Genomic DNA, 13686 nt, shown 5'->3' with positions numbered 1-13686 from the left:
ACCATCGGACACCGATCTCGATCCTCATAGGTGGGGTCGAGAGCGGGGCGTCTCACCTTTGACAAGATTCACATTGCTTTACATACTCGGCCGAGTCTTTCAAGATAGTCGGCCAGAAGAATCCTGGGCGGATGATCTTCAAGGCTAGTGCTCGACCTCCTAGATGTTGGCCATAAGTTCCTTCATGGGTTTCTTGGAGCGCGTAGTCAGCTTCATTCGACGTTAGGCATTTGAGCAAAGGCATTGAAATCAAGCACTTATATAGATTCCCATCAAGGATGGTATAGTTGGCAGCTCTGCGTGCTAGCCGTCTTGCTTTGTTTGGGTCATGTGCGACGATGCCCTATGATATGTAGTCTACTATAGGAGTCATCCAAGTTGTTGTTGGGATATGGGAGCCACTAGGGGCGTGTCAATTGATGTCGTGTCCAACACTTCGGCATAAACAGGTCTGTCGAATTCTTCAAGATCTCCAAAAGCAAGCTTGGAGAGAAGGTCGGCTTCGACATTATCCTCTCTCGGCGCGTGGATTACCCACGACCGTTCAAACTGATTAAGTAGGTTCCTTACGGCAGCTAGGAATTTGGCTATCCTTGGCTCTCGAGTAGTGTAGTCCCTAGAGATCTGATTTACGATCAGCTATAAATTGTTATGGACGCGTATTCTCTTCGCTAGGAGTCTCCTAGCAAGGGCGAGGCCGACAAGCATTGCTTCATACTCGGCCTCGTTGTTGGTAATTGTGAAGTTCAGGGTTAGACCGTACTCTATGGTGAAGCCATTTGGGCTGCATAGGACTATGACGGCTCCACTCCCTTATGGGTTTGAAGCACTGTCAAAAAACAAGTTCCAACAATCCTTGTCCGAGGCTCCTTCGGTGGTTGGTCTGACCTTTGGGTCTTTCGTGGATCCATCGGTGTTGGGTATCTTAGACTCCTTGTCTGGGATCGTGTATTCCACGATATAATCTGCCAGAGCTTGGCCCTTGATGGCTATCCGTGAATTATAGGATATGTCGAATTCACCTAGCTCGACTGTCCAGTTAATCATACGGCCATTGGACTTGATTTCGTGGAGTATCTTCTTCAGGGGCTGCTCGGTAAGAACTTGAATCGGGTGTGCCTGAAAATACGACCTTAAATTACGTGCAGCTGTGACAAAGGCCAGCGCGAATTTCTTAACTCAGGAGTAACGAACCTCTGCTCCTTAGAGAATCTTGTTGATATGATTGACCAACTTTTGAACTCGGTCTTCTTCCCTGACAAGGACAATACTAAGGGCCACGGAGGAGATTGCAAGATAGATGATCAGGGGTTCTCCCTCTTTCGGCTTGGCCAAGAGAGGAGGGGAAGCCAAGCATCGCTTTAACTCCAGGAAGGCTTCCCGGCATTTGGGGGTCCATTCGAAAACTTTGCTGAGTGCGTTGAAGAACGAGAGGCACTTGTCTCCGGCTCTGGACATGAACCGAACAAGGGCGATGACCCTACCGGTGAGCCTTTGCACCTCTTTGATAGTGTTCGGCTCTGCCATTTCCATTACAACCCTAATCTTGTCACGGTTGGCTTCAATTCCTCTTTGGGAAACCATGAGGGGGAGGAATTTTTCCGACTTTACACCGGAAGCGCATTTGCCCGGGTTCAATTTCATCTAGTATTTTCGGAAAATGGCGAACGACTATACTAAATTGTGTACATGGTTCTCGGCTCAAACGCTCTTGACAAGCATGCCATCAATGTAGACTTCCATATTATGGCCGATCAGAGGTTTGAAGATTTTATTCACTAACCTTTGCCAAGTGGCCTTGACATTCTTGAGGCCGAAAGGTATGACTACATAGCAGTACAAGCCTCGACCTGTGATGAAGGAGACCTTTGGCACATCGGATAGCAACATAATGATCTGGTTATAGCCTGAAAAGGCATCCATGAAGCTTAGAAGCTCATGACCTGTAGTCGCATCTATCAAGATGTCTATCCGAGGCAGCGAATAGCGATCTTTAAGGCATGTTGCATTGAGGTCACGGAAGTCGATGCATATCCGCCATTTCCCGTTGTTTTTCTTGACTATAACAGGATTTGAGAGCCATTCAGGGTATTTGATTTCCTCAATGAACTTCGCTTTCATGAGTTTTTCTACCTCGTAGGCGATAGCTGTCTGCCTTCCCAAGGCGTATGCTCTCTTCTTTTGCTTAACAGCCTTTGCCGTAGGATTGATGTTGAGCCGGTGTACGATTACGGAGGGGTCGATGTTGAGCATGTCTTCGGCTATCCATGTGAAGACAACGGCATTGGTGCGCATGAATTTCACTATTTCTGTACGAATATCCTCTTTGAGTTCAGAGCCAATCATGGTGAACTTTTCAGGGTCGGTTGGATGAACCTGGACCTGCACCAGCTCTTCAACTGGCTCGGCTCTAGACGTAGTGAAGTCGTCATGGGCATTAAAGTCCACTACTAAGGACTGTCTGGGAGCTCGACGTGGAGCCTCCAGTGTTGTGATCGTTCTCGGCTACACAAGGGAGGCGTGCCTCAACAGCTCCGCCAACTCTCCGTGCTCTTTCAACTCAAAAGTGGCCATGCAACATTTCCTAGCCTCGGTCTGGGCGCCACGAACAATACTAATACCACCAAGAGTAGGAAAATTTATGGCCTGGTAGAGGAAAGACGCCACAACGGAGAAAGTTGATATCCCTTTTCTGCCAAAAATTGCATTATATTCTGTAGGGCCTTCTATGACCAACCAATTGATCATCTGTAGGGCTTTGCAAGTTCCGCTTCCAAGGGTCACGGGGAGCCAGATCTGGCCTCTAACCAGAATTTCAATTCTGTTGAAGGCATAGATCGACCTCAGTGACTGTGGTAGATGGGCGTCTATATGGCCCGCAGCTTGGAACGCATGATGGTATTGGACGTCAATGGAGCTACCATCGTCTACCAAGACTTTCCTGACCAGCGTGTTGGCTATCATCATAGAGATAACTAGCAGGTTAGTATATGGGAATTGGATACCCTTCAGGTCGTCCTTCGAAAAATCTAGGACTGTGTCGAGTATAGCTGTACAGCTAGCATCGACACAGGCCTTTCTTTTGACTAGCGCTCTTGGGGCCAGCTCATCGCATCCAATGAGCATATTATGCCCCTAGCCCTGGAGGAACTGGGGCCTGGCTGAGCATAGGATCTCGGCTTAGCTGTAGTCGGAGGGGCTCAGCGTGGAGCCTGTGGAGGTACGGTTAGTGGTCCGACCGCCCTGTTGTATACGGCAGAGCCGACTGGAGGTCCATTTTGCGCAGCTGATGGCGGAGCGGCCATAAAGTATGCATGCATCCCCGTCTAAGACAATGGATGCAGAGGGTAATATGGCTACTGGAGAAGGTTAGGATGTGGTGCGATCGGCTCATGTTGAGGCGCAAATCGCCTCGAGGCATTCGTAGAGAATGAGGCCGAGGTTAGGTTGGTAACGGCTTACTGATACTGTTATTATTCTGGCAAGGACGGCTTCTTTCTCTAAGCCCTCCTTTGCCCCACTCTCGGAGCTGATCAAGAAGCTCACGTACGTTGGAGAATGATCTTGATCCTTCGAGGATGTTACGATTTCTCATTGTTTCTCGGAGGTCTAACTCCGGTCGATACAACCGGCTGGACTGTCCTCTGGGCTGTGGAGGAGTTTCTTCCTATTGGCTTTCAAGGCGCCTAGGCAATGGGGCAGGCTACGGAGTCGACGGCATAGGTCTGCGAGTAGGGCGCACGGTCACAGTGGCATGCCCGTTTCTTGAGAAAGAGCCAGAAGGGCGACCCAAGTTATTCTCGTGTGCTTCTCTACGTCCATGTCTTTGGGGACTTGTAACCCTTGTGCGAGTATCGCTCTGCTCCCTAGAAAGGACATAATGAGATCTTTGGTTTTTATTCTGGGGGCGACCATTTCTGGCCGGAGCATGTGCAGAAAGCGGCTCGATTTCTGGTTCGGTATCAAGCCGACCAATAGTGGACTTAATCTTCATGCTAGTAGAGCAACAGTAGAAAGCTTGGTAAACTCTTGAAGGAAGTTACCCAAAAAGGCAACTATAACTTTTGAATCTGGAAACTCGATGAAGACTAGACGCAGAAAAAGGAATTTTTTTACGAGCTCCCCACTGTCGGTGCCAATGTTCCATCCAGGGTTGAAATGGGATAGTAATGGAGAGCATGTGACTTCTTCTTATTAGTCTTGACAAGGTTGGAGTGACTTAAAATATAATGGGGGTTGAGAAGTATTTGAGCGTCTACGGCATGAAGCTGGCCTTCAAGGCTCACAACGAAGCCGAGGGCCTCGTGGAGTTGATCGAATCTAGAGAGGGAAGTGTCTGTCTTCTAGAGTGAGAAGTTTTCCCTAATGTAATCATTGTAGATCTCTTGTGTCTCAAAGACATCCTAGATGGATCTTTAGATAGGGGGAGCTTTTAGGGTTCTCTTGGATGCATAGTACTACGAAAGCGACCTATGCAGAGTGGAGACCATAAGTCTCCTCGGCTTTGGACGCTCATGGCCTCTTAAGGAGGACAAGGCTGACGGTCTTCGTGTCCCCGAGCGCTCATGGCCTCGCAGAGGGGCCGAAGACGCACATGTATCGAGTTTGTCCTAAGCTGAGGTCGCCTACAGCTCCACTATCCAAATTACCTGAAAGCTCCTTGTCGTATCATAATCCTAAGATAACTCAAAGTATAATAAATTGTGAAAGATAAATAAGTACTTGGTCTGTAGCAACATGACCAGTACTAACAATCAGTTCTCAATCAACAGATAAACTAAGTGCAGTGAACAATAAAGAGATAGTTCAGTAGGAATTGAACCATAACTTACAATGCTTCGCTAGTACTCTGTTGATGCACCTTAGCCTAGCAAACTGATGACACCTAAGTCTCTCCTCTGAATGACGGTGGAAACCGAGAGTTCACGTGATACGATGAAGGACTAGTTCAGTTAAGCTAATATTGAACTAGTGTCGTCTCTTCTGGTCTAATTCAATTGAGTTGATACTGAACCAGAGTCTTCATATCTGACTCAGTTAAGTTGATACTGAATCAAATACGTCAGCAATAGTTATCTAATAAGGGAATTTATAGATTTGATGATCTAAAGATCTTGCATGTAGTTCGTGCGATGAACTATTAACGGTGAATGTCTCGATAGGATAAACGCGTTTGTGCTTTGAGACTCTATAAATGAATCAATTATAACTATTGGAGTTAAACTGATTCAACACTGATTATGGATGATAAGTCTCTCTAGACTTATGGTGAGGTTTAGAAACTTACTAACAAATCAAATGATGGATATTGTGCTGTTTGTGTAGATCTGATTTGAACGATAAAGTAAGACCTAACCGAGTAACAACTCAACCAGTTGTTACAGATGGCGAATACGTAAACAATCCTGAGTTGAATACAGATTCAATCAGGATTTGGAAAAACGTGATTTAATGGATAGAACAGTTTTCACTTAGAATAGATCGAACTGTTGGAGCCTATAAACATTGTTCTGGTTTGACACAAAATAGATTAAACATTTTTAAAAGATAACAAGAGTTAAACAAGAAAGATTTATTGCAAACAGTTTGCTCGTTTATTTATTACGCAGTTTGGTGTGTTAACGAACACCTAATCTGCGGGCAAATGGCCAAGTAGAAGTTTCCTATAATAATGGAATCTGTATTTAACTCAGGATTGTTTTCATATCTGCCCATCGTAACAACTGGTCAAGTCGCTACTCGTTGAGGTGTTACATTTATCGTTCAAATCAAATCTACACAATAGCATATTATTTATTATTTGATTTGTTTATAAGTCTCTGAACCTCACCACCAGTCTAGAGAGACTTATATTTTATACGTCGATCGATCCAATCAGTTTAACTCCAAATAGTTACAACTGATTCAGTTATTCAAAGTCTCAAGCACAATACTTAGGAAGACTTTCAATACAAACAATTCATAGCATAAATGATCCATTAGATTTTTAGATCACCAGATCTATAAATCTCCATATCGACAATTGTTGCTGACGTTTCAGATTTAGTATCAACTTAACTGAGTCTGATCTGAAGATTCTAGTTCAGTATCAACTCAACTGAATCAGACCAAACGGCATTAACCAAGTATCGGATCGACTGAGTTAGTTCGACACTTTGGCACGCTAAGTCACGATCATCATCGTCATCCAATGGAAGGACTTAGGCGTGAGCAACTTACTCAACTAAGGTGTATCGACAGGAGCATAGGAGTCCATTGTAAGTCCTAGTTCAGTTCCTACTGAACTGTCACTTTACTTATTATTGTACTTAGTTTACTTGTAGGTTGTAAGTTGTTTGTAAGTATTGGTCCAGTTGTTTCTGACCAAATACTAGTTTATCTTTCACAATTTGTTATACTCTGAATTATTGATAACAATAGTTGTTATAACTGTGTTAGTTTGTACCGTACTATTGCTTTACAGTTAATTTTTAGATTTATGTTTAAATGGTTGTAATCTGTTTAGATAGTACTGGTGGATTATCCGCTATCGTTTAGTATCTAGCTTAAGAATATGATTGTCTTAATTGTATTTAAATTATTCTTAAATAGATCATTTGTACATGTAATCAATCACTTCGATAAAATAGAGATAATGAATAAGTGGTTGTTAGATTAAGTTTGAATTGTATCTGGTTAAGTTGCATCTTGGGTGACTTAATCAAAAAGAGTTAGGACTATCAAATTTTTAAAATTTTTTTATCAGAAGTAAACATAATAGAATGGGCGAACCTAAGTAGTAAAGATGTTGAAAGTTTAGTTCTTTCAGAGAGATATTTCGATGCAAACAAGGGCGGAGTCAGGATTTTGCTGTTAGGAGGATCGTAGGAAATTTAAGTCGCATCGTATTCTTTTTCACTCGAAAATTTTAGTCACACCGCATACTTTTTTAATGGAAATCAAACAAAAACTATAAAAATTCTAAGTCGTAAATACAATTTTAATATATCAACTAAGAAATTTTTATTAATATATTCCTTAAATTTAATTAAATTATTAAATTGTTTTCAAGCAAATTATTTGTTATGTATAAATAATTTAAAAACCGTAGCGATATGTTTCAAATTAGTTAAAAAAGATAGTAGAAATAAATAATTATAAATATGTGTAAGGATTAAATAAAAATTATGTTATTAAAAAGTTAAGATTAAAAATAAGAGATAAAGATAAATATTAAAGGCTATCCAGGGTGGGAAGAATTTGTGGCAAAACGCTTTACCACTTGGCTGCAGCTATATTTATTCCATTTACATAGTTCAAAATGTATATATAATTTTATTTCTGCTTCTAAAACTTTGACACTAGCGGAAATTTTTTCCGAATTTTGTCGGGCCGTGGTCCTGCCGAGCCCCTGGCTCCACCTTTGGATGCAAATTAGACAATCAATATTCACAGGCACGTGTGAAGAGAACCACGTAATTGTCTTTTTCCTCCATCGTCCTCCTCTTTTTTTCACTTCTACGCAATAATGTAAATACAGTCACAGATGAGGTAATATAAAATGAGCAATGGGCATGGTATTTATGAAGAAAGGAATTCACCTTTAAGCCTTCAACTTATAGTGGTAAACAAATTATTCATCCACTATACAAATGGAAAGATGTATGGTTTAATCTCCATTGGTCTTAGAACTTGCAAACTCAAAACAACTACTAACCAAAATTAGGAACAACTGAATGAAAATAAATAAATAAATAAATAAAATTCACTAATATTATGAAACGTAATTAAAAAAAAAGAATCATAATTAAAAAAAATGCGTCTAGAATATACGTAGGCACATACGTGTGTAAAATGACTAAAAATGAATGAGGGGAAGAAAGAGTGCTTTCTTCTCAATATCTACAACACACACACAACACAGACACACATTTTCTGCTAACTCCGAGATTTGGTTTGGTCGTACCTTTTCGATTGCTCCAACAACCCGATATCCGGTACGCTTCGATCGTCACTTTCCGATGTGAAATCTCGTATTTTCGTTGAGGATCTTGTATTGTTAAATGACGCCAATCACTATCATTCAATGATAAAAAAAAAAATGATTTGATTATAATAACTCTTGAGCTCCATTTGATCTGCTGGGTTCACTGCATCATCCGTTTCTGATTCCAATATCACATCGTTAGTATCGAATTTTACCTTTTTGCAGCTTCTGTTTACCCTGTCTGTCTGATGATTTAGTGATTCTTTTTCAATGCAGAATTATCATTCGTCAATTTCGAGATATATTAAAGGTAAGCTGTATTGGATTTATTCAACATGGAGTTCAGCTATCTTGATTATTTATATACATACTTGTATTGGGCTATTGGCCGTCAGTCATTTTGTGATTTAAGGAGCTCATTTGATGAGCTCTATTTCAATGATTTTTCGTATTGTTCTTTTGATCATGTGGTTTTTTGGTTTGTAGCATTGAATTAAGCATTGATAGATAAATAAATCAACGGAGCTCTGTTGATGTATTAAAAATGGATATTGTTTTCCGCAGCTTAAAACAATGGCAAGTGTGGTTGCGAAAGGAAATAGTACTGCCACATGTCAATTGTCCTCTTTGATGTCGGTACAAGAAAAGGGAAGTAGGAACAAGAGGAAGTTCCGGGCTGATCCACCTTTCACCGAACTGAATACTTTCATCTCTTCAAATCAAGCCGAGTTTGAAATCAACCCGAGCCACGGTCACTCTAGTGCCTGTGATCTGTGCGGTGTTAATCCTGACCGTTCTTCTGATGGCTTGAAGCTTGACCTTGGATTGTCTAGTGCGATAGCTTTATCCGAGGTCGGGCCAAGTCCAACGACAGAAGAACTAGAAGTAGAGGTATTTAAGAAGGGTCATTGGGGTGAATATACAGAAGACGAGCTTGAAAGGTTTGTTTTACAGGATTTGGATGTAAGTTTCCGGAGTGCAATAAGAAAAATTGTTGCTTGTGGTTACCCGGAAGAAGTTGCCTCAAAAGCTGTTTTGAGGCCCGGCGTTTGCTATGGTAATAAAGATACTATCTCAAATATAGTGAATAATACTTTAGCATTTCTTTGTAGTGGTCAGGATATTAATACTTCAACCGAACATTGTTTTGAGAATCTACAACAGCTCGAGAAGTATTTATTTGCCGAACAAGTCTGTGTCCTTCGAGAGGTAAAGCCATTCTTTAGTACTGGAGATGCAATGTGGAATTTATTGATCACAGACATGAATTTACCTCATGCCTTTACTGTGGATGGGGATCCATTGAGCAGCTTCAATGGGGATGAATCTGGAAGCTCTTCTGTCTCCACACAATCGCAGTCTAAGACAGAAGACAAAAGTTCCGAGTTGCTTTCTCCCAGTCCTCATAGTTCACTTTCCTCAATTCCTTTTCCTCCTAGTTCTCAACCTGTTGCACTCCCTGTGGCTGGAGTGCCAAATGTGACAAAATCAAAAAAATCTTTCATTCTTGCAGAGAAGGATGTCTGTAGTTTTACTTCAGATACTTTGCATAAAACATTTAGCGTTGCTGGGACTTCTCAATCTCCAGTGTTTGAAGAAAAGTTTGTAGGAACTAGGAAAGTGCATGGTATGACCAAAAGAGAAATATTACGACAAAAGTCTTTGTTGGAGAAAAACTATAGGACATATGGATCGAAAGGCTCCTCGAGAGCCGCTAAATCGAGTGGATTGGGTAGTTTTTTCTTGGACAAGAAACTTAAACCTGTCTCAGACTCTACCGCTCTAAAGCATGCTTCTGTGAGATTGAGTAAAGCCATGGGAGTTGAAGTTTCTCACGAGAATAGAAGCCGTAATCTCTCAAATAATCCTGGATCTTCTTGTATTGCTTTAAAGTTGGGGAGCACAAACACTGTTTCTGTGCTGCCTACTAAACCATCAATAATACCTCCAATGAATGCTCCGTCGGCTTTACCCATACCCGATACTGAGCTTTCTCTTTCACTACCTACCAAAAGCAACTCTGCTAAATTTCCCTCTGACTGTAATGCTGAGGCATCTAATTGTAGTTCTGCTCGGACTCCGTCTGATAAATTCTTGGTTCAGTGGGTTCCACGAGACAGTAAAGATGAGACAATCCTGAAGTTGGTCCCCAGGGTACGAGAACTGCAAAATCAGCTCCAAGAATGGACAGAATGGGCCAATCAGAGGGTGATGCAGGCTGCTCGTAGGCTAGGTAAAGATAAAGCTGAACATAAAGCTTTGAGGCAAGAGAAAGAAGAAGTCGAACGACTCAAAAAAGAGAAACAGTCTCTGGAGGAAAGTACCGTTAAGAAGCTTTCCGATATGGAGTTTGCTGTGCGTAAGGCCAATAGCCAGGTGGATCAAGCAAATCATGCAGTTCGTAACCTTGAAGTGGAGAATGCAGCTCTTAGGCAAGATATGGAGGCTGCTAAATTTCGTGCAGGAGTCTCAGCTGCAAATTTTCAAGAGGTTTTGAAACGAGAGAAGAAGACTCTTATGAAAGTCCAGTCATGGGAGAAGCAGAAAACTATGTTCCAGGAAGAGCTTGCTGCTGAAAGAGCTCGGGTGGCAAAGCTATTACCGGAACTAGAGCAGGCGAAGGTTAGACAGGAACAAACTGAGGTATGTTACAGCTAGTAAAATGTTTTCTAGATCTTCTGTTTGTTCTTTCATTTTTTTGCCCTGAATTGTTTGAGATAGGGTTACCCTTTTGATATAGTAATCCTGCTTTGTGACTGCTACTTATAAACTTGGTGTAATCTTTGAGACTGAGGTCATCTTTAACATGATGTGATTCTTCGGTAATAACAAGGAAGTTTTTGTTGGTATTTTTCTATTTGCTGAGGTAGCAACATTTTTGTAATTGCCACTTGGTTGAACCCATCACATGCTGTGGTATTTTGCTATTTGTGTCTCAAGAAGTGCTGTTACCGAAAATAAAATTGTGGGACGTTGAAAACCATTCAACAACCTTGATTCTTGAATTGCAAGTTTGTCTAGTGGAACATTGAAATTGTCGCAATTGCTTTCTGTTTACCATGTGTAATGTGACAGATGCTTATTGGGTAGTTTTAGCCCTTCTCAAGTGATACCAAGCTTATTTGAGTGAAAATTTTCGACCATGAGCATCATAATATTGGTAATGATACTGGTAAGATACACTCAGATGTGCAGTTTGATGGTGAGCCCCTTGTGTTATGTAATGCGCCCTTACAACTGCGTCAAATCAAATGCTTCTTGTAATTGTGGCTTTTGGTGGTGAGCCCCATGTTATATATATATCACAGGCTAGATGGCAACAAGACGAGAAGACCAAGCAAGACCTTCTAGAGCAGGCCAATTCAATAAGGAAGGAAAGAGAAAATTTCGAGGAATCGGTGAATTCTAAGGCGGAAATGATCAAATCGAAAGCCGAAATCAATCTGCAGCTATACAAAGACGATATCCAGAAGCTCGAGAAAGAGATCTCTGAAATGAGACTGAAGAAAGATTCGTCGAAAATCGCTGCCCTCCGGCGGGGCATCGATGGAAGCTATGTGTGCAAACTATCATCAGATAGTAACAAAAGCAGCAGCATCACCCAGATTGACTTTCCTGAAATGTTGGCGGATTTGAAGGACTTCTCGGGAAGTGGAGGCGTGAAACGTGAACGAGAATGCGTGATGTGCTTGTCAGAAGAAAGGTGTGTGGTATTCGTCCCGTGTGCTCATCAGGTGGTTTGTACAGCATGCAATGAACAGCATGAGAAGCAAGGGATGAAAGATTGTCCATCTTGTAGGACTCCCATCCAGCGTCGTATTAACGTACGCTTTGCTAAGGCCAAGGCTAAGGCTTAATTTTGATTCAAAGATGTGTCGAGTGTTTTTAATTAATAAATGAATTACAGGACTGGTATGAAATCCAACATTGCTATTTGCTGAGACAATCCCAGTTTTTATCTAAATTGAAAAAGGTTTTTTTTTTTTTTTTTTACTTTGAATCAACAAATTGAAAAAGGTTGATATTTGTGCTCTATTCTTTTTTGACTAATTGAGTTGGGCACTTTCCTTGCTTGTCAGGTCACCTCTGGCATATTCATTTCTGGGCCGGTTACTTAAAATATTCAAGTAAGAATTTCTGAGAGGAAAATAAGTGACTGGGCCTGTCAAGCCCAATGACCATGAAAATTAAACATAAATGACATAATTATTTAGCCGACCTTAGGCAAACTTCACTACTGTATTTCAAGTGAAATATACCGTCTCAGATGAGAAATAAAAGTTCAACACGACTCCTTCATACAAGATTACAAGTACTCAGCTAGTAAGCTTGATAATTAGACTGTATATGGATGTGAACTTCTGCAAGAATATGAACTTTCCCTAATCCGCCTGTTTTTCTCTATATCTTTTTTATGTTATTTATTATTATCTCCGTCCGGAAATATATATCCCTTTACCGATATAAAATTACATTATATAGATAAAGAGACATGTATTTTTGAATGGAGAGAGTATTATTAGAAACCATACAACAATATTGAACATTTTGTTCTTTTTTTTTTTTTTTATAAAGAAGAATACAATTAAGACAATGAAACTACATCGTGTATAGGCATTGAGATGCTAATAGAGAATCTCCAAAGAGGAGAATCGAGAAATCGAGAGGCAAAATATCATCCCATATGAAGGACAATTGTTTAACGAAGGCGGAATTGACTAGCTTAATCTCTATAAATATACTTAATTATGACATTCCAATCTTTACATAAGTAAAAATTTGATCCGCTAAACCAAATCTACGTTTGATATCGTATAAGAACATAACATGAGCCACACTAATACATCGACTTAAATGTCAATATTCCTCCTATCCATGTGCCAAGCTTTAGAATGAGTATCCATTTGTTGTACTGGTAACCATTAAATTGGATTAATATTTTAAAAACAATTATATAAAATTTATAATTACTAAAATAAGATTTCATGAGAATTGGGAAAAAAATGCAGTATTCATTGTCATGGAAATCTAATTAAGAATCATAGTTAAATTTATGAGTCGAGCTCGAATAAATTTCTAAGATTCGAGTTTCACGATTAAGATGTGACAAATGTATTTCACGTACAAAAAATAATTTAATAAAATTTGGAAAAACTCAAATAGGATGGCTTGTGGATAGGGATGATAACGGACCAGATGCCCATTTATTTCGAAAAAACCTAACTCAAAATGAGATCATAAGCGAGTGTATTATAATAATGCAGGTATCCGACCGGGTGAAAAAATGTAGAAACCTAACCCAAATTTTGTTGGATATCAATATCCGACGGGTATAATTGTATTATTTTCAATATCATCATGATACACATTGGGAGGCGAAACTTAGCGCCAAGCGGGTCCTGGAAGACTATTGGCGCTCAGATGAATTCATGGCCGATGCACTTCTTGCCGCTAAAGAGCACTCGGCCATATACAAAGTTGAGGCATTTAGCGAGGCAGTGGCAACTATGCAGGCATTATACCCTAGGTTCGAGTTTACTGGGAGAGTTTGGACTCCGTATAAGGGGGAACTGGCGAGGGGTCGAGCGGAATATGATGCAAAGAGGCACCAGTCTCTACCCCTTTATCAAGAGAGGGATCCATCTCCGGCTAGGGCAGATCACGACGCTGAGAGAGAGAAGGTCAAGGCCGAAACTCTGGATAACAATGCCTTTGCCGAT

The 13686-nt window shown here is 40.7% G+C and overlaps 2 protein-coding genes across 2 annotated transcripts; one reads left to right on the top strand and one right to left on the bottom strand.

Moving 5' to 3' along the window:
* Positions 1 to 1701: 1701 nt before the first annotated feature.
* On the bottom strand, positions 1702 to 3126 carry LOC139884214 (uncharacterized). Its single transcript, XM_071868280.1, has 2 exons — positions 2525 to 3126; positions 1702 to 2410 (listed from the first exon to the last, which is right to left on the bottom strand). The coding sequence occupies exons 1-2, from the start codon at positions 3124 to 3126 to the stop codon at positions 1702 to 1704; spliced, it is 1311 nt and encodes a 436-aa protein (XP_071724381.1).
* A 5413-nt stretch (positions 3127 to 8539) lies between these two features.
* On the top strand, positions 8540 to 11823 carry LOC139884213 (putative E3 ubiquitin-protein ligase RF298). Its single transcript, XM_071868279.1, has 2 exons — positions 8540 to 10609; positions 11275 to 11823. Exons 1-2 carry the CDS (start codon positions 8540 to 8542, stop codon positions 11821 to 11823), a joined length of 2619 nt encoding a protein of 872 aa, XP_071724380.1.
* The last annotated feature ends 1863 nt before the right edge of the window (positions 11824 to 13686 follow it).

The sequence above is a fragment of the Rutidosis leptorrhynchoides genome, unplaced genomic scaffold (genome assembly GCF_046630445.1).
Source record: "Rutidosis leptorrhynchoides isolate AG116_Rl617_1_P2 unplaced genomic scaffold, CSIRO_AGI_Rlap_v1 contig520, whole genome shotgun sequence".
Taxonomy (NCBI): Eukaryota; Viridiplantae; Streptophyta; class Magnoliopsida; order Asterales; family Asteraceae; genus Rutidosis; species Rutidosis leptorrhynchoides.
This window is presented reverse-complemented; position numbering and strand designations above follow the sequence as displayed.